The sequence below is a fragment of the Zingiber officinale genome, chromosome 8A (assembly GCF_018446385.1).
Source record: "Zingiber officinale cultivar Zhangliang chromosome 8A, Zo_v1.1, whole genome shotgun sequence".
In the NCBI taxonomy this organism is placed as follows: Eukaryota; Viridiplantae; Streptophyta; class Magnoliopsida; order Zingiberales; family Zingiberaceae; genus Zingiber; species Zingiber officinale.
In genome coordinates this window covers 49,527,191-49,545,612 of record NC_056000.1, presented here as the reverse complement: position 1 = coordinate 49,545,612, position 18,422 = coordinate 49,527,191, and the positions used below count along the sequence as shown (strand labels likewise).

General features: G+C 40.0%; 1 protein-coding gene across 2 annotated transcripts; it reads left to right on the top strand.

Annotated features, from left to right (window-relative positions):
* The first annotated feature begins 13,244 nt into the window (after positions 1 to 13,244).
* LOC122011574 (rust resistance kinase Lr10-like) lies at positions 13,245 to 15,097 on the top strand. 2 transcript variants are annotated; one of them, XM_042567957.1, is made up of 3 exons: positions 13,245 to 13,427; positions 13,511 to 13,650; positions 13,734 to 15,097. In XM_042567957.1, the coding sequence occupies exons 2-3, from the start codon at positions 13,560 to 13,562 to the stop codon at positions 14,840 to 14,842; spliced, it is 1,200 nt and encodes a 399-aa protein (XP_042423891.1). In that variant the 5' UTR covers positions 13,245 to 13,427; positions 13,511 to 13,559; the 3' UTR covers positions 14,843 to 15,097. The 2 variants fall into 2 exon arrangements, with proteins under 2 accessions (XP_042423891.1, XP_042423892.1); XM_042567958.1 differs by lacking the exon at positions 13,245 to 13,427 and having other exon boundaries at positions 13,541 to 13,650; positions 13,729 to 15,097.
* Positions 15,098 to 18,422: the final 3,325 nt, after the last annotated feature.

Sequence of the window (18,422 nt, the reverse complement as noted above, 5' to 3'; positions counted from 1 at the left end):
TTGTTCTATCGTTGTGTGTATCCGAGCGAGTTATCTATTCCCTCGATCGTTGTCGAATGCGTGAGAGTCTCGTCTTTTGATCTTTGAGCTGCTGCTTGACAAGCGAGTACAGGACCACCCCTTTTACATAGGACCCATGTTAGATTGAAGTGATGCCAAGGCGGAGCTTTATAGTCGCCGCGCAACTTTGTCGTTTAACGTTGCCGCTCGACGGTCTTCAGGTCGGGGGGTTTATAGTCGCAGGTTCGATTCTAGAGTTTAACGTCGCCGCTCGACGGTCTTCAGGCCGGGGGATTTATAGTCGCCGGTTCGACTCTAGAGTTTAACGTCGCCGCTTGACAGTCTTCAGCCGGGGGGTTTATAGTTGCCGGCTCGATTCTAGAGTTTAACGTCGCCGCCTGACGGTCTTCAGGCAAGGGGGTTTATAGTCGCCGGTTCAACTCTAGAGTTTAATGTTACCACTCGACGGTCTTCAGGCTGGGGGGTTAATAGTTGCCGGTTCGACTCTAGAGTTTAACATCGCCGCTCGATGGTCTTCAGGCCGGGGGGTTTATAGTCACCGGTTCGACTCTAGAGTTTAACGTCGCCGCTCGACGGTCTTCAGGCCGAGGGGTTTATAGTCGCCGACTCGACTCTAGAGTTTAACGTTGCCGCTCGACGGTCTTCATGGAGCCTGGTCATTCAGCGCATTCTTTGTTTTAGATTTCATTCCTACATTCAAAGGGAGCCGAAGAACAGAAAGTACATATAATGAATTACATTGGCGCACCTTTCACCCAGCTCGGTACGGCTGGAGATGGTTAGCGCTCCATGGTCGTTCTAGCTGTCGTCTGTCTTCATCTTCGAGGTAATAGGCGCCCGATCGGAGCTTCTCGATGACTTTGAAGGGCCCAGCCCAAAGCGCCTCCAGCTTGCTCATATCGTCGACCGGCTTCACCTTCTTCCATACAAAGTCGACGACCTGGAATGCCCTGGGAATCACTCGTCTGTTGTAATTCTGCTTCATTCTTTGCCGGTACGCCATTAGCCGGACGGCTGCTTTGGCTTGCGCCTCGTCTATCAAGTCCAGCTCCAGCTGCCTCCGCTCGGTGTTACCCGTGTCGTACTATTGCACCCAATCAGATTCTACTCCGACCTCCACGGGAACTACAACCTCTCCTCCGTACACCAAATGGAAAGGCGTGACCCCCGTTCCCTCCTTAGGGGTAGTGCGAATCGCCCATAACACGTCTGGGAGCTAATCTACCCAGCTGCCACCGACATGGTCGAGCCGAACTCGAAGAATCCGAAGGATCTCCCGATTGGCGACCTCGGCCTGCCCGTTGCTTTGCGGATAGGCTATAGAGGTGAAGTGTTGCTGAATACCGTACCCCTCGCACCATTCTCGGAACTACTGTCCGACGAACTGCCGCCCATTTTCGGACACGAACCGGCGTGGAATGTCGAACCGACATATTATGTGCTGCCAGATGAACTTCTTGACCATCTACTCAGTTATTTTCGCCAATGGCTTGACCTCGACCCATTTGGAGAAGTAGTCCACCTCCACAAGTAAAAACTTCCGTTGCCCGGTCGTCATCGAGAAAGGTCCCACAATATCCATGCCCCACTGGTCGAATGGGCAGGACACTGTAGACGCATCATCTCCTTAGTGGGTCAGTGGGTGGATTTGTGATATTTTTGACAGGAAAAGCAAGTGGCGACAGTCCGAGCAACATCTTCCTGGAGGGTCGGCCAAAAGTACCCGGCTAGTAGAATCTTCTTCCCCAACGAGCGGCCGCCCGGGTGTCCTCCACAAGACCCTTGATGTACTTCTTGTAGTATGTATTTCGCGTCCTCCGAGTTGACGCATTTTAGCAATGGTAAAGCGAAAGACTTCTTGTAGAGCTGATCCCCGATGAGGGTGAACTGTCCGACTTTCCTTCTTAGTAACTGGGCCTCTTCCCGATCGGATGGCGTAGCTCCCGATCGCAAAAATTCTATTATGGTCGTCCTCTAGTCGCTTGGGAACGTGAGGCCCTCCATCCTGTCAATGTGAGCCACTAAGGCTACATGCTCAATCGTTTGTTGGAGAATAATCAACGTTATTGAACTTGCAAGTTTGGCCAATTCATCTGCCGCTTGGTTCTCCGCTGGGGGGATCTTCTGTATGACAACCTCGCAAAAGTTGGTTTTGAGCCTTTCGAAAGCTTCCGTGTAGAGCCTGAGTCTGGGGTTGTTTATCTCGAAGGATCCTAAGAGCTGCTAAGCGGCAAGCTGAGAGTCTGAGTAGATCATTACTCGGCTCGCTCCCACATGCCAAGCGGCCTGCAATCCCGATATGAGGGCTTCATATTCTGCTTCGTTATTGGTTGCCCGACAGTCCAACCGGACGGACAGATGCATCTGCTCTTCTTGAGGGGAGATCAATATAATACCAATACCACTCCCGAGCCGAGTGGATGACCCATCCACATATACTCTCCATAAAGCTTCGGGCTCGGGATTCTGTACTTCAGTGACGAAGTCCGCCAGTGACTGCGCCTTAATGGTCGTGCGGGGTTGGTACTGGATATCGAATTCACTAAGCTCGGTTGTCCACTTAATCAGCCGCCCGGATGCCTCCGGGTTGAGGAGAAATCTCCCTAGAGGGTTGTTCGTCATGACATTTATCCTGTGCGCGAGGAAATAAGGTCGATGCCTCCGAGCGGTGAGGACTAGCGTGAAGACAAGCTTTTCGAGACCGGTGTAGCGAGACTCAACATCCTTTAGAATGTGACTCAGGAAATACATGGGATGTTCTTCGCCGTCCTGTCGTACTAACGCCGAGCCTACAGCATGCTCGGTCGAGGATAAGTAGATGCGGAGCGGCTCGCCAATGTTGGGCTTAGCTAATACAGGCAAAGAGTTTAGATAAACCTTTAATTCCTCAAATGTCTGGTCGCATTCTCTGTCCCACTGGAATTTGGTGGCTCGGCGCAGAATCTTGAAGAAAGGCAAGCTCCGATCGATCGTTTTGGCGATGAACCGTGACAAGGCCATTATTCGACCGGTAAGGCGTTGCACTTCCCTCAAGTTTCTGGGAGGTGGCATGTCCTGCAGTGCCTTCACTTTGCTGGGATTCACCTCTATGCCCCACTCGGTAACGATGTACCCTAGAAAGCGACCGCTCCTTGCTCCAAACAGACACTTTTGGGGATTCAGCTTGACTCCGTACGTCCTTAGCGTCTGGAAGGTTTCTGTTGGTTGGTCCTAGGAAGATCGTACCGGTTCCACTGTACAAAAATTTTATATAAGTATCGAACATTTCCTAAACAACCTATTGTATTATTTAGAAATTAAATTAGGAATCACAAACGGAACTTAACATTATTGATTCCAAATTTAACTTATCTGTTCTTAATGGTTTAGACTTGGATCGCAAGCGGAACTTAACACTATTGATCCAAATCAACCTATATTACAAAGTTAATTAAATATTTATTTCTAAAATCTGCTCCCAGGTCAAATATAGCGAGGCACAAGGCCTTCTTGGGTATGGGATCATCCACCACTGCCTCGACAAAACCTTTAATAGAAATTCAATATTTAATTTCCTAAAATAACATTAGGTTTAACCAAAAAGAACAATCGAATCACAAATTCAAAAAACAAAGAAAAACACAAATTCAAAACAAATCTGAAAAACTCTAGAATCATATGCCTCTTGTGTTTGGTATTTCCAAAAATAACTATACAAAGAAAACTAGTATGATGCGGAAAATAATTACTAGTTATACCTTTCTTTGTAAGCAAATAACCTCTTGATCTTCTACTGTATTCTTCTTCTAATCTCAGACGTTGTGTGGGCAACGATCTTCCGAGACGAGAACCACCAAGCTCCTTCTTCTCCAAGCTAGATTCGGCCACCATTAATTCTCCAAGAGAAGTAGAGGTCCGGCCACCACCACCAAGCTCCAAGGGATACTAGAAACAAAACCTCCTTTCTCTCCTTCTTCTCATAGCTAGAACCGACCACCATGGACTTCTCTTATGTTGATGTCGTCGGCCACAAAGGAGGAAGAGAAGAGAAGGAGAAGAGACCCTAGGGCCGGCCACACCAAGGAGGAAAAGAGAGGAAGAAAAAGAATAAAGATCGCACTTATGAAGGCACCTCTACCCCCTCTATTATAATCCTTGGCCTTGGCAAATAAGGAAATTTAAATAAAAACTTCCTTAATTCTTTTGCCATGAAAAGATAAAATTTAATTAATTAAAATTAAAATCCTTTTCTTATATAACATGGCCAGCCACCTTTCTAATCCCAAACAAGGAGAGTTTTAATTTAACACAAGAATTAAAACTTCCTAATTTGTTTTCGGAAATTTATAAAAATTTCTCAAATAATTTTTTCCCTTCATGGTGGTTTATAAAAAGAAAATTTTATAAATTAAAATCTTTCTTTTAAACATGTGGATGATTTCCAAAACGGAAAATTATCGCTAAAAATTAAAATCTCTTTTCAATCTACAAATAAGGAAAGATATCAAATCTTTTCTTAATCTTTTGTAGAAACTTATAAAAGAGAATATTTAATTTTTAAACTCTCTTTTAAATCATGAACATGGTTAAAAAAGGAAAGTTTCCTCAAAATTAAAATCTACCTTTCTATCTACAAATAAGGAAATATTTCAAATCTTTTCTTAATCTTTTATAGAAAGCTATAAAAGGAAAGATTTAAATTTTAACTTCTCTTTTAAAATCATGATATCCACATTAAGAAAAAATTAAAAAATAAAATCCCTTATAATATGATGTGGTCGACCACACCAAGCTTGGTTCAAGTTAGGGTCGGCCACACCAACTCAACTCATCCTATTTACTTGGCCGGCCCAAGCTTGGGTTCCAAGCTTGCTTGGCCGACCCCAATAGGATGGGTATAAAGGTGGGTAAGAAGTGGGTATGTGGTGAGTATAAATCTCTATATACAAGAGGCTACGATAGGGACCGAGAGGAGGAATTGGTTTTGGTCTCCCGATGAAATTAAGCTTCCCGTGTTCGCCCCGAACACATAACTTAACTTCATCAATAATAATTCATACCACTAAAAAATTATTATTGAACTACCGCACCAATCCCAAATTACATTTTGGGCTCCTTCTTATTATGAGTGTGTTAGTCTCCCTGTGTTTAAGATGTCAAATGTCCACTAATTAATAGAGTTACTGACAACTCATTTTAATTAATATCTTAGTTCAAGAGTAGTACCACTCAACCTTATCGTCATGTCGGACTAAGTCCACCTGCAGGGTTTAACATGACAATCCTTATGAGCTCCTCTTGAGGACATTCTCAACCTAGATTACTAGGACACAGTTTCTTTCTATAATCAACAACACACACTATAAGTAATATCATTTCCCAACTTATCGGGCCTATTGATTTATTGTGCTAAACCTCGCCCATTGATAAGTCAAAGAAATAAATACTAAATATATGTGCTTGTTATTATATTAGGATTAAGAGCACACACTTTCATAATAACAGAGGAATTATTCTTTTATTTAGTTAGTATAAAAAGACACTAGCTCAAATGGTCCTACTCAATACACTTAGAGTATACTAGTGTAATTTATTAGTTAAGATAAACTAATACCCAATTACACTACAACTATTCCAATGGTTTGTTCCTTTCCATTTTAGTCTTGAGCAACTGTTTATAATTTATAAAGAACCGATAACATGATCTTCTGTGTGTGACACCACACACCATGTTATCTACTATATAAATTAATTGAACAATTACATTCAACAAATAAATGTAAATATTGACCAATGTGATTCTTTTATTTAAAAATAAATGTTTATAAAAGCTAGGCTTTTAGTATACACTATAATAGTTTCTTCTATATCTGCACAAAGGTTGGCCGCCCGGATTGATTTAATAAGTATGTCATCAACATATACCTCTAAGTTTCGCCCGATCTGCTTCCAGGACACCTTGTTCATGAGCCGCTGGTATGTAGCATCGGCGTTCTTCAATCTGAATGGCATTACGTTGTAGTAGTAGGTGTCGTCCGCCGTAATGAAGCTCACTTTCTCCTGGTCTTCCCGGGCGAGTGACACTTGGTGGTAACCTAGATAGTCATCCAGCATGCATATCAACTCACATCCAGCGGTCGAGTCTACCATCTGGTCAATTCAGGGCAGAGGGTAAAAGTCTTTTGGGCACGCCTTATTCAAATCCTGGAAGTCGATGCTGACCCTCCACTTATTTCCTGGCTTGGAGACCAACACCACATTCGCGAGCCAGCTCGGGAACTATACCTCCCGTATGTGGCCGACCTCCAGGAGTTTCTCGACTTCCGCTCAGATGATGATGATCTGCTCCGTACTGAAGTCCCGCTTCCTCTGCTTGACGTCCCGCGCGAGGGTCTCATCGGATGATCCCTGGTTGGCTTGGGTGAGATCGGAAGGCGTCCGGAACAGGGCTCGATGAAATGGAACCGGGGCTAGCGGTGCATCTCCTGGCATGCCGGTTTGCCCCTTATTCTGCGCCCAGGTAAAAAACTACTCCGGTTAGTTTTCCAGCGTCGCTCGGCCGCCGGATGCCGAGGTGGCTTGCTGCATAAGCTGTTCGGCTTACGCCTTCTGCTGTTACTCCACTATCTTTGCCGCTCGCGCCTGGATAAGCGCGTCGAGTTCTTCTGGAGAGAGCGTCACGGTGTGTGAACGTCCAACTTCCTCCATCTTCTCGGCTCGGATTCAGGTGTGTTCCCACAGACGGCGCCAAATTGATCCTGTCCAAGAGTCGAGTCGACGGGAATTGGGGACGTGGCGCTCGCTGCTGTCTTCAGATGACCTCCAAGATGACGTAGACCTCCGGTGAACTTGCAACAAAGCCGAGCCGGGAAGGGGTTCCCGGCCACGACCCTCCAACGCTTAAGTCAGGCACCGGCGAAATAAAGTGGGAGCAGAGTAACGAGACTATAGCTACAGTGAAGAAATCGCGCATACCTCCATTGAAGTCTAGGGGTCCTTATATAGGATCTCAGGGGGGTGCACGCACGCTTCCCGAGGAGTACACGCTCCTCAAAGTATACCTCAAAATGGGCGTGCCAGAAAAGTGTGTCTGACGCCATACCGCAACCATCCGAGCATATCTCCGACATGACAGTGGAAACTTCCACCGTACGATCTTCTGTCCGGTCTGGTCGCCGACTATGCTATCTGTCGGTGATGCATGTCTCGAGAAGGATATCGCCAGCTGTCCCTTTTGTCCTCTTCTCTCTCGTCCGTTACTAGGCCGAGCGGGTGAGCCGCTCGGTCGCATACTCGGACAGGCATGCAGCCTTAGTTGTTCGATAGCTCGGCCGAGCGGGCATGCCTCTCGGCGCATCGACTCTTTCATACGAGAACCCCTCAGCATTGGAAACCTGACCTGCGATCGAGCTGTCTTCGCGCCAGCCGGGACGCTATCACGTCCGATCGACGAGGTGACCTCCCCGCTCGACAAGGACATTGGGCTGCCCCTCTTGACTTTGACTTCCACGTGTCGTTGACCACTGTACGGTCGGGTCCTCTTCTTCATCACCGGATCAGATAGTATATTTGAACTCCTTGCAATCTTAGAAATCCACTAGAACTAAAATGAGTGTAATTGGAGTTCTCTAAGTCCATCAGTGGGTTTCAATCAAAACTCACTGATGGACCTAGAGTGCTCCGATTGCACCCATTTCAGTTCCTATGAATTTCTGAGGTTGTAAAGAGTTCAAATATGATATCCATTATTTATTTCAACTTTTTAGAGCTGTTATCATGTAACAAGGAAGAATCGTCAAAAAGGTCGACGTTAGGCCTGATATGGAATCACATCAGGCCCAACGTGGGCCTGATATCATTCTATATCAGGCTCACGTTAGCCCTGATATCATTCCATATCAGGCCCAACATGGGCTTTTTTGACGATTCTTCCATTTTACATGTTAACATCTATGAAAAATCGAAATAAATAGTGGATATCATATTTGAACTCCTTGCAACCTTAGAAATCCATAGGAACTGAAATGGGTACAATCGGAGCTCTCTATGTCCATCAATGGATTTTAGTCAAAACCAACTGATGGACCTAGAGAGCTCCGATTGCACTTATTTCAGTTCTTATGGATTTCTGAGGTTGTAAGGAGTTCAAATATGGTATCCATTATTTATTTTGACTTTTCGGAGTTGTTAACATGTAACAAGGAAGAATCGTCAAAAAGGCTCACATTGGGCCTGATATGGAATCATATCAGGCCCAATATGGGCCTTTTGATGATTCTTCCATTTTACATGTTAACATCTATGAAAAATCAAAATAAATAATGGATACCATATTTGAACTCCTTGCAACATCATAAATCTGTAGAAACTGAAATGGGCGCAATCAGAGCTCTTTAGGTCCATTAGTGGGTTTTGGTCAAAACCCACTAATGGACCTATAGAGCTCTGATTGTACTAATTTCAGTTCCTGTAGATTTCTAAAGTTGCAAGGAGTTCAAATATACTATTAATTATTTATTTTAACTTTTTAGAGATTTTAAAATGTAATAAACAAGAATCATTAAAAATATTCATGTTGGGCTTAATATGGAATGATATCAGGTAAATATTGGACCTGATATCATTTCATATTAGGCCTATGTTGGACAATATAGTTTTCTATTGCCATGGATGAAAGTTGTCGACAATTGCTCCAAGTTGATTTCCTCGAGGACGACTATGGAAATATTGCTAAGACTCCTCTCTAGAACCCTTTTCAACAGTTCCTTCAATTTTAACCTACAAATATGATAAACAAATTGTGAAATGAATCTAACCAGATGAAGTGTCTCCTTTTCAATAAAAAATTTTTCCCTGCAAAACATTATATTTTTAAACTGCATATAGATAATACTTGAATTTATAGTTGACTAAGGAAAGTATGTCTATGCTCTAATTATGTAGTAACTAAATGCCAAGTTCAAAAGCAAAAAATCACATCAACAAAAGTAATAGCTAAAAAAATCCCTTCTCCATAGCAATATAGTGGAGTCTATCTTATGAAATTACGGTTTAGAGTCACACGGGCCTGATATAATTTAATATCAGGCCTAATGTGAGCTTGATATGAATTAGTTTATATTTTAGTTAGTTTTTTTAATAATATTTCAACATTTGGAGATGTCAAAATATGTAATGGACAACACCGTTGGACTCCTTGCAACCCCAAAAATTCATAGGAATTGAAATGGGTACAATCGGAGATCTCTAGGTCTATAAGTGGGTTTTGACCGAAACTCACTAATGGACCTAGAGAGCTTCGATTGCATCCATTTCAGTTCCTATGGATTTCTGAGGTTGCAAGGAGTTCAAATATGGTATCAATTATTTATTTCAGTTTTCATAGATGTTAACATGTAAAATAGAAGAATCGTCAAAAAAGCCCATGTTGGAACTGATATGGAATCATATCAGGCCCAACGTGGGCCTGATATGAAATCATATCAGGCTCGACGTGGACCTAATATGAAATGATATCAAGCCCACATTGGGTCTGATATGGAATGATATCAAGCCCATATTGGGTCTGATATGATTCCATATCAGGCTCAACGTGACCCTTTTTGACGATTCTTCCTGTTACATGTTAATAACTCTGAAAAATTGAAATAAATAATGGATACAATATTTGAACTCCTTACAACCTCAGAAATTCATAGGAACTGAAATGAGTACAATCGGAGTTCTCTAAGTCTATAAGTGGGTTTTGACCGAAACCCATTAATGGACCTAGAGAGCTTTGATTATACTCATTTTAGTTCCAGTGGATTTCTGAGATTGCAAGGAGTTCAAATATGCTATCCATTATTTATTTTGACTTATTCAAATGTATTAAAAAGTTATTAAAAATTGACTAAATCTATGTAATGCTATTCATATGTTATGCATGCTTGTAAAAAAGAGAAGAGAGAGAAAAATGGTGGAAAAAGTCAGATTGTCAGGAGGGTAAAGTAGGAATTACATTTGAAAAGGTGCTCCCTTTAGTAAATAGTAAAGTAACATATACCTTTTAGTAAATTTAAAACTTTAGGTGCACTGTTTGGAAAATTACCGAAGTAAATTAGAAAGTACTTTTTCTTCTTCAAAAACAATAAAAAAAATACTTATGTTGTAGCAGCACAGCGGCAACGCTAGGCGCGTGGGTGGGTTGCAGCGGGGCCCACTTGTGTTGCTGTAGGATTAGAACCGTCAATTTAGATTGAACTTATCGAATTAGCCTGTCCCGTCAAAAAATTTAAGCTGGTTGGGTTTGAATTTTATTAACCCAAGTTCGTCGCGGACCGATCTGCCTAGGCCCACAACCCATGCGGGTTAGCCCGCGATAGGCTTGGGTTGACCCGTAGATTGAAAAACATATGTAAGCTAATTTTTATGTAAATTTATTATCTTTTTTTGTTATAATTTTAAAATAAAAATAATATTTTTCATCTCATTTATGTCCATTTATATTTAAAATATTTATTTTTGGATATATTTGATTGATAAAATATTTTCGAAGTAAAATGTTGAAGATATGAAAGTTTTTTAAAAAAATTTTATGGACTCACGGGTTGACCTGCCTAATCCGCAATTCACCTTCGATTAGATTAGGCTGGAAATTTCCCAACCCGCCAAGTTGATGGGTCAACCCGCCCAGCCCCGTCAAATGGTTGGCCCGTCACGGACCGGCCCGCCCCGCAATGGGTCTACCCGTTTGACAGCTCTAGCTATAGCTCTCTTATTATTATTATTATTATTATTATTAAATATATTAAAAATTGATAAATATAATTAAAGTGATAAATATAATTAATTTTATTTAAATATAAAATTAGATGTAAATTAATAAAATGATGATGAACTAATAAATATTAAATTAATGAGATATTTGATTATAAAATTTAGGATATTTAGGAGTAAGACATTTGATAAGCGAGACCCATAAATACTTGAGAAGTGAGATATTTGATTACGAAATTTAAGATATGAGAAGTGAGATATTTAATTGATGATATGGATGCAGGGTCTATAAATATTTGGAAGAAATATTTAAACACATTATGGATACTATTAGGGCATTCACGAAGCTCCCGTTGCCAAGAGTGGGAGGGAGCTCCATCAATTTACGCAAGAAGCAACTCCTTGTTTTTTTTTAATAAAAATAATTTTTAAGTTTTTTTTAAAATAGAAACGTTTGAAGAACGACTATTTTTAGTTATTGTTCTAATAAAAATTTAATTTTTTATTTAAAAAACTATAAATATATCTCTAATATCTATTTTTTTTCATTCATTTTATCATTCTTTTCTCTCTCTATTTTTTTTCTTTCTTCTTTTCATTCTCTATTTGTATTCGAGATGAATTAAAATTTCAATACTTATTTTATAAATCTTTTGAATTCTTCAAATATGAAAGAAAATATATTTTTTTCAAAATACTCGCATTCCTCTCAATGTCTAATATCCTTTTTTTTTTTGTCTCACACACAATACCCTCTAAATTTTTAAAATATTTCATATGTTCCACAATATCCTCCAAATTTTTAAAGTTCTCAAAATTTTTTAACGAATTCGAGTAACTCTGCCCCAGCTCCATTTGGTATGTATCCACCCCGAGATTGGTTTAACCATTGACAACCAATTTGGGATGCCTTCTTTGCCTTATGTATTGTCTCCTCAACTATCAGTTATGCTTTTGAATGAATCAAGAAGGGCTACTATCAACGACAAAGAACTTGTAATACCATCATTTGTACCAGTAACTTAGTGGCCACCACACTTATCATAAGAAGAGCGTGAAGTTGAACCAGAAAAAGATGATTTGAAACGAAGATTTTGGTCTCTCGATGAAGACGTGATCATTGCGAAGTCATGGACAACTATCAGCACCGACATCGTCATTGCTAATGACTAGAAAGGTCATGCTTTTTGGAAACGTATAGCTGATTACTACAGCAAGCATCGACCCAGGGGAACTATGATGAGAAGCTATCAATGGCTAAAATCACATTACTATAAGTTTGCGCCGATGATAAATAAATTTTCTACAATCTATAATAAATTTTATACTCATTGTCAAAGTGTTTGGAGTTACGAGAATATATTAGAGAATGTACTGAATATGTGAAAAACTAACAATAATAACAAGGACTTCAAGTATATGCATGCATGGAGGGTTCTTATAGAGTATGAGAAATATACTTCATAATTAGTTGATTGATACTCTAGCAAGAAGGTAAGGACATCCGAATCAAGAGGAACATTTCAATATCAAATCTAGATACGAGTGTTGATGCAAATGCCTTTAAAGTCCGCATTTGTCCGATAAGGTAAAAGACAGCGATAAGGAAAGACAAATCCAAAGTCAGAGAGCATGACATAATGAAATAAATCATCGATAAAGAGTGACAAAATATTAAAGAATATCAAATGTAAAAAATGACTATGTAGAAGTTGAGATCTTTTATAAGGATTATGAAATTCTTTTGAAAGATATCAGTGAGATGATGACAAAACAATTTCATATACATAAAATAGTTGAAAAAAATAAATAAAGATGTGCCCGGTGTAGATGTATTTAAATTTATTTTTATATGTTATTATAATTTATGTCTATTTATTTAATGTACTGTAATATTTATCTATTTTTTAATTATTAAGGTTATTAGTTTGGTATGGATTTAAATTTAATTATATATAAAGTAAAATATATATAAGAGAAATAAAAAATATATATAATAAAAAACTTGGAAGCATAATAAAAGAAGTTAGGCATATTTTTATGAGCTGTTTTATCTTTCGAGTTTTGTCTTTTTCTTCCTTTTGTGGTGGGTCTTAAAAAAAAAAAACCCTCCTTTAGCACAAAAGCATTGGAGATGGCGAGATGCCCTTGTCGAGAGGAGTTTTTCTTTTTTTTATATAATTAAAAGATGTGTAAGATTTTTATTTTTAAGATGGCATTGAGGTGCATGCTGTTGTACTCCTTGAGAGAATTAACGACTGACTCCGTAGTCAGACTTTACCGTTCCACGCAATTTTGCTTGAAAACTCTAGATACAATTTCTCTGATTTTATGAAAACGACTATATCATGTAAGAATTATAAAGTTCCACCCCTAGTTTGAGAGGAATTATCCTGTGAGTGAGGCGAAGTTGTGAATAGTTAAAGAGAATGTAGTTAAAAGAAAGAACTGAAGTCTGAAACAGTCAACGGAGAGGAAGCTTCCGGTGTCGTATCTCCTTTAATTTTTTCTGAGGATTCTTTGCCGGATTCACGCGATCATCCTTTCTTTCTTGACAATACTTCAAACGTAGATGTGTTTAGCATACTGCGCCAGGGGTTCGAGTGTGAAATACCTTGGCATGGCCGTGAATTGTCTCGAGCTCACTGGTGTCTGAGAGCCACCAAACGGTGAGAGATTATTAATCTTTTCAAACGTTAAATCTTCTCGCATTCGTAAAGATCGATCTGTAATTCTTCATTCATGTTTGCAGAGCTTATCATAACAGATTACGACGCAATAATATATTCAATCTGATTTCCATGGTCCAAAAAGGGCAGACTTACTTCTTTGATTGCATACAAGTTTCTCCTTCTCGGAGAAAACTCATTCAAGTTGCGGAATTCCTGACAGGTTTGATTGCGAATTGACTTAATTCTTGCAGTGATCGCACAGTTAGTACTCTTTGTGATTCTCAAATTTCTTTCTCAGTGCAGGAATACTAATTCTCTGTAGGCTTGTGATGCCAACGATGGTGCTTCTTTTCTTTCTGGCTTACAATCTATGGTGCATGCTAGAGAAGGTGGATAACGTCGAGAAGTTTCTTCCTAATCAGCAGAGTCTAACACCCAAGAGGTTTGCCTATGCCGACATCATTGCGATCACAAATCATTTTAGATACAAGTTGGGGCAGGGAGGTTTTGGATCAGTGTTCAAAGGGGAGCTCCCTGGTGGTGTTTTAGTAGCCGTTAAATTGTTGGGCAACTCCAAGTGCAACGGTGATGAATTCATCAACGAAGTATCCACCATAGGAAGGATTCATCATGTCAATGTGGTGAGGCTGGTTGGATTTTGCTCGGATGGATCGAAAAGGGCGCTCATCTACGAGTACATGCCCAATGGCTCACTGGATAAGTATATTTTCAATCAAAACCACATCTTTACCTCTGAAAAACTCATAGATATTGCCATCAACATCGCTCGAGGCATTGATTACCTGCATCAAGGGTGCGACATGCAAATTCTCCACTTCGACATCAAGCCACACAACATTCTCCTGGACCATAATTTCACCCCCAAGATTTCTGATTTTGGACTCGCAAAGTTGTATCCAAAGCATAATAATATCGTTTCAGTAAGTGCTGCAAGGGAGACAATAGGATACATAGCACCCGAGGTAATATCTAGGAGTTTTGGAACTATATCATATAAATCAGATGTGTATAGTTTTGGAATGCTATTGATGGAGATGGCCGGAAGGAGGAGGAATGTGAACCCCCTTGCTGAGAATTCTAGCCAAGTCTATTATCCCTCTTGGATTTTCGATAAGTTGATGAGTCTAGACGAAAACAATGTACTCCAACTTAGTAGCAGCTTTGAGATAGAGGACTCAGAAAAGAGGCTATCAATTGTTGGATTGTGGTGCATCCAAATGAGGCCATCAAACCGCCCTACAATGGCAAGAATCCTAGAGATGCTGGAAGCCGATGTGGAGACTCTGCCTCTGCCCCCGAAGCCATTTTTCTCTTCCACAAATGAAAATTTTGAAAGAGAGACAGGTTTGGATTCATTGAATTCCTCTGAGCTTTTAATTATTTCAGAGTGAAAGAAATGTTCGTTAGAAATATATATACTTAAATTCTGGATGTGAGGATATTATATATATAGTTAAACGGATGAGATTTCTCATTTTGAAACAACGTCTTCAAATATGAGATTATTTTAGTACTTTTTGTACTGAGGCAATAGTTTAATGCATGTCGATTGAAGAAATTAAATGAAGTCTAAAACAGTTTGAGAAGAAAGTTGAGAGTAAAATGTTGTAGTATAAAATGAAATTATAATTATTTTGTTATGTAAACTGTGCGTGTATGAGCAATGCTCTCATCAATAGTGTTGACAGAGAAAAGATATTTTATTTTGTAATAAATATAAAACCTAATATAAAGTCATTATGAATGTTCCATGTGAAGTTAGTTAACTGCAATTGCTTCTTCTAAAGCTCAACTTATCTGTCACCAGTACCTAAGATTTAACGTAATAATAATGGATCTTTCGTACTTGCACAAAACATGTCAAAATTATTTTTTACTATTTTAAAAATATGTGGCAGGCTGATGACTATTTATCTCTTACGTCATATGATATGATCACATTGTTGATATTTTTTTATTCGACCCCAATCAAAATAGTGATATTGGCATGTATGACAATTGAACTGATTTCCTCTCCATATATGGAGATATATAGAGTGAGCAACTAGTGCAATTAATCTATACTTTGTCCCTTTGTTGGGAAATCGACTTTCAGTCAATAACTTCGGAAGTTAAGTGAGTTTCATCCGATAAAATTTAAATCGATCAGAAAATTAAAATTTATATTTCGAGTAGATAATTTTAGAAACTAAAGGGTATTAAACATTTCTAGATAGTGTTTTGTGATGTTATGATTTAGTTAATTCAACTCAACTCATACTTGAATCCAACAAGGGAGGTGCATAACATGATCGAGAATGTGCATTGAGCATTTTAGGGTGCACTTTGCACTTTAGACACACTCATGTGAAGGGGTCAAAATGCTCCATTAAATGAGACTCGGTCTAAATCATTAAATTCGAAATGAATGAAAATAGATGTGATCATGTTTGAAATCGGGGGAGACGAAACATTGGGCACGTGGTTTTTATATTGATTGTGAAAAGACTCCGAGCTGGAAATCGAGGACGCTGTACAATCCTACATGTCAAAAACAAAGAATAGAGAAAAAGAAACGTCAGCAGCTAGGCCAGGGAGGAGTCCCCGATACAGACACTTCGATGCTCAAGGCAAACAGGTAACCGAGAGAAAAAATGCGATGAACAACACTAAGGAATAGTAAAATCCGAGTGCCTCGGGTTGTCTTGCGTAATGTGTACGGTCTTGCGCCTCTAGATGGAGACTCCTTTTTATAATGATACTTTTACTCTCTACATGAATCTCGAAGCATTATCAAAAAAAAAAAGACTAACCTTTATGATATTTTGACATTCTTTTCAAAAATGGGTCTACCATTTTTATGTTTTGTGAGGTAAAAGCTTCCTCGCACAAACGCCACATGGAATATTCCCTTAATTTTCTGACAACCGTTACACAAAACGCCAAAAGAAAACATTAGGCCTTTGGGGTTGATGGGCCTTTGACATGCTTAGCCGACTGGCTGACCAAGTCCCCCTTACACCCCGATCATCCTTCACTTGTGGATGGAATTGGGTCGACTAAAGAATGATAACCTTCTCGAGGGCTCAGCCTTTATACTTGTGTAAATAGTCTGGTCTGGTCGGACTATGTGTATGGAATGTCTGATCGGACTTCCGGTCCGCTCGGCCAGAGCACTCGACAGGGACACTTGACTTAGCTCTAAATGATGTTGGTGTGGGAAGTACCAGACGATCAAACCTGTATTTTGATTATATCAAAGGGTCTAAAGTTAAGTTGTTTTGTGATCTAACAAGGTTGATTGAGCTTGCAGGAAAAATCCCAAGTGTTCTTAAGTAAAAGTACTAGTGGATTCTAGGCAGGTGGAAAACTCTAAGGGGTGGTAACCCTAGGTCTTAGGAGGTAATAACCCTAGGTGATGAAAAGTCCTAGCTGCGGTTAGACAGGTGGAAAACCCTAGGGGCGATAACCCTAGGTCCTAGGGGGTGGTAACTGTAGATGGGAAGTCTTGGCGGGTCGAGCGCTTCGGGCAAAATCCTAGAGTCGGGGACTCTAAGTTGAAATCCTAATAGTCGCGGACCAGGTTGAAGTCTGGACGAGTCATGGAGGGGACGTCTGGCATGAAGACTGGAGCCTCGGGCGCTGAACAAAAGTCCAATTATCTGGAGGACCGGTCTGACAGCAGGTAACTTCTCCTGAGAGGAGTAGGTGATGATGCATTCCCTGAAGAGGGAACAATAGGAGTCGGTTGGACCTAGAGTTTCGACGAAATTCAAAGTTAGAACCGGACTGTCAGAGACTGTCAAATTTCATATTATATATATTATTTTTTGTCTGGACTAATTTTATTTTACAGAAAATAAAGGGCTGGAAAAAGCTGGTCTGGGCGCCCGGAAGGGGTTCGGGCGCCCGAAGCTAGTCCAGGCGCCCAAAGTCGGTTCAGGCACCCGGAACTCAAAAGTTATCTGCAAACTGATGTGGCGCGTGTCGATTGTCCGAACCACGTGTTCCAGGCGCCCAGGATAGCCTATAAAAGTAGGCTTCTACCAAGAGCTTCAAAACAATATTCCGAACAAATTTCGCTTCTTCGAGCTACTTAGAAAACGGTTCTACGACGCCCAAAAGCTCCGACGATGATTCTACTAAAGATTTTCTTATACAAAGTTGTCGGTATTCTTTAATTTTCAAATTACTTGTAAAACTGTATTTGTACTCTTTTCGATTGATTAGTTATTGCCCATTGAAAGCACTCTCATGTGTGGACCTTGGAGTAGGAGTCGCCACAGACTTCGAACCAAGTAAATTGTTGGTGTTTGTGTTGTTTATCTTTATTTTCCGCTGCATATTTACTCAAAACAAACTAATTAGCCACGAGCGCTATTCATCCCCTCCCCCCTTAGCACTTTACGATCCTATAATTGATATCAGAGTGAGGTCGCTCTGATTTGATGAAACCACCAATCTAGCAGGGGGATTCTTTTTTCAAAAACAAAATTACATATCGTTTTTGCTTAAAAAAGATTCTTACGTCTTTTGTTTTATCCCTCCAAAACTATTTTTTAAAAATTCATTTTCAACTCTTCACCATTTATTAGTATTGAAAAAATATCGCATTTAACAAAATTTGTAATAATATTTTTTTATTAATATTTTATTATTTTTTTCAAAATTAGTAAATTACTATTTTTATTTTTCTCCCGCACTACTAATCCAAAACCAAGTCTTGGAATATTTGTTATTATTTTTTTTTATGTGCGAGATTCCTCTTTAATGGCCCACCAAGAAGGATATAGCACTGCACTCCCTCTCCTCTTCTCCGGCGAAGACTTCGGCTACTGGAAGAGTCGAATGGAGTATCACCTCAAGACACAAGTCAAGATGTGGATAATCATCTAAACTGGTCTCAAACTCCCACTCGATGGCGCTGGAAAGCCAATATCATGCTAGAACTGGGACACAATCTTGATGAAGAAAATTGAGGCCGACGCCAAA

Coding starts and splice junctions, on each gene's coding strand:
- LOC122011574 (XM_042567957.1), top strand. CDS start 13,560: ATGGTCCAAAAAGGGCAGACTTACTTCTTTGATTGCATACAAGTTTCT. Junction 13,651..13,733: donor AGTTGCGGAATTCCTGACAG/GTTTGATTGCGA, acceptor TTCTCAGTGCAG/GAATACTAATTCTCTGTAGG.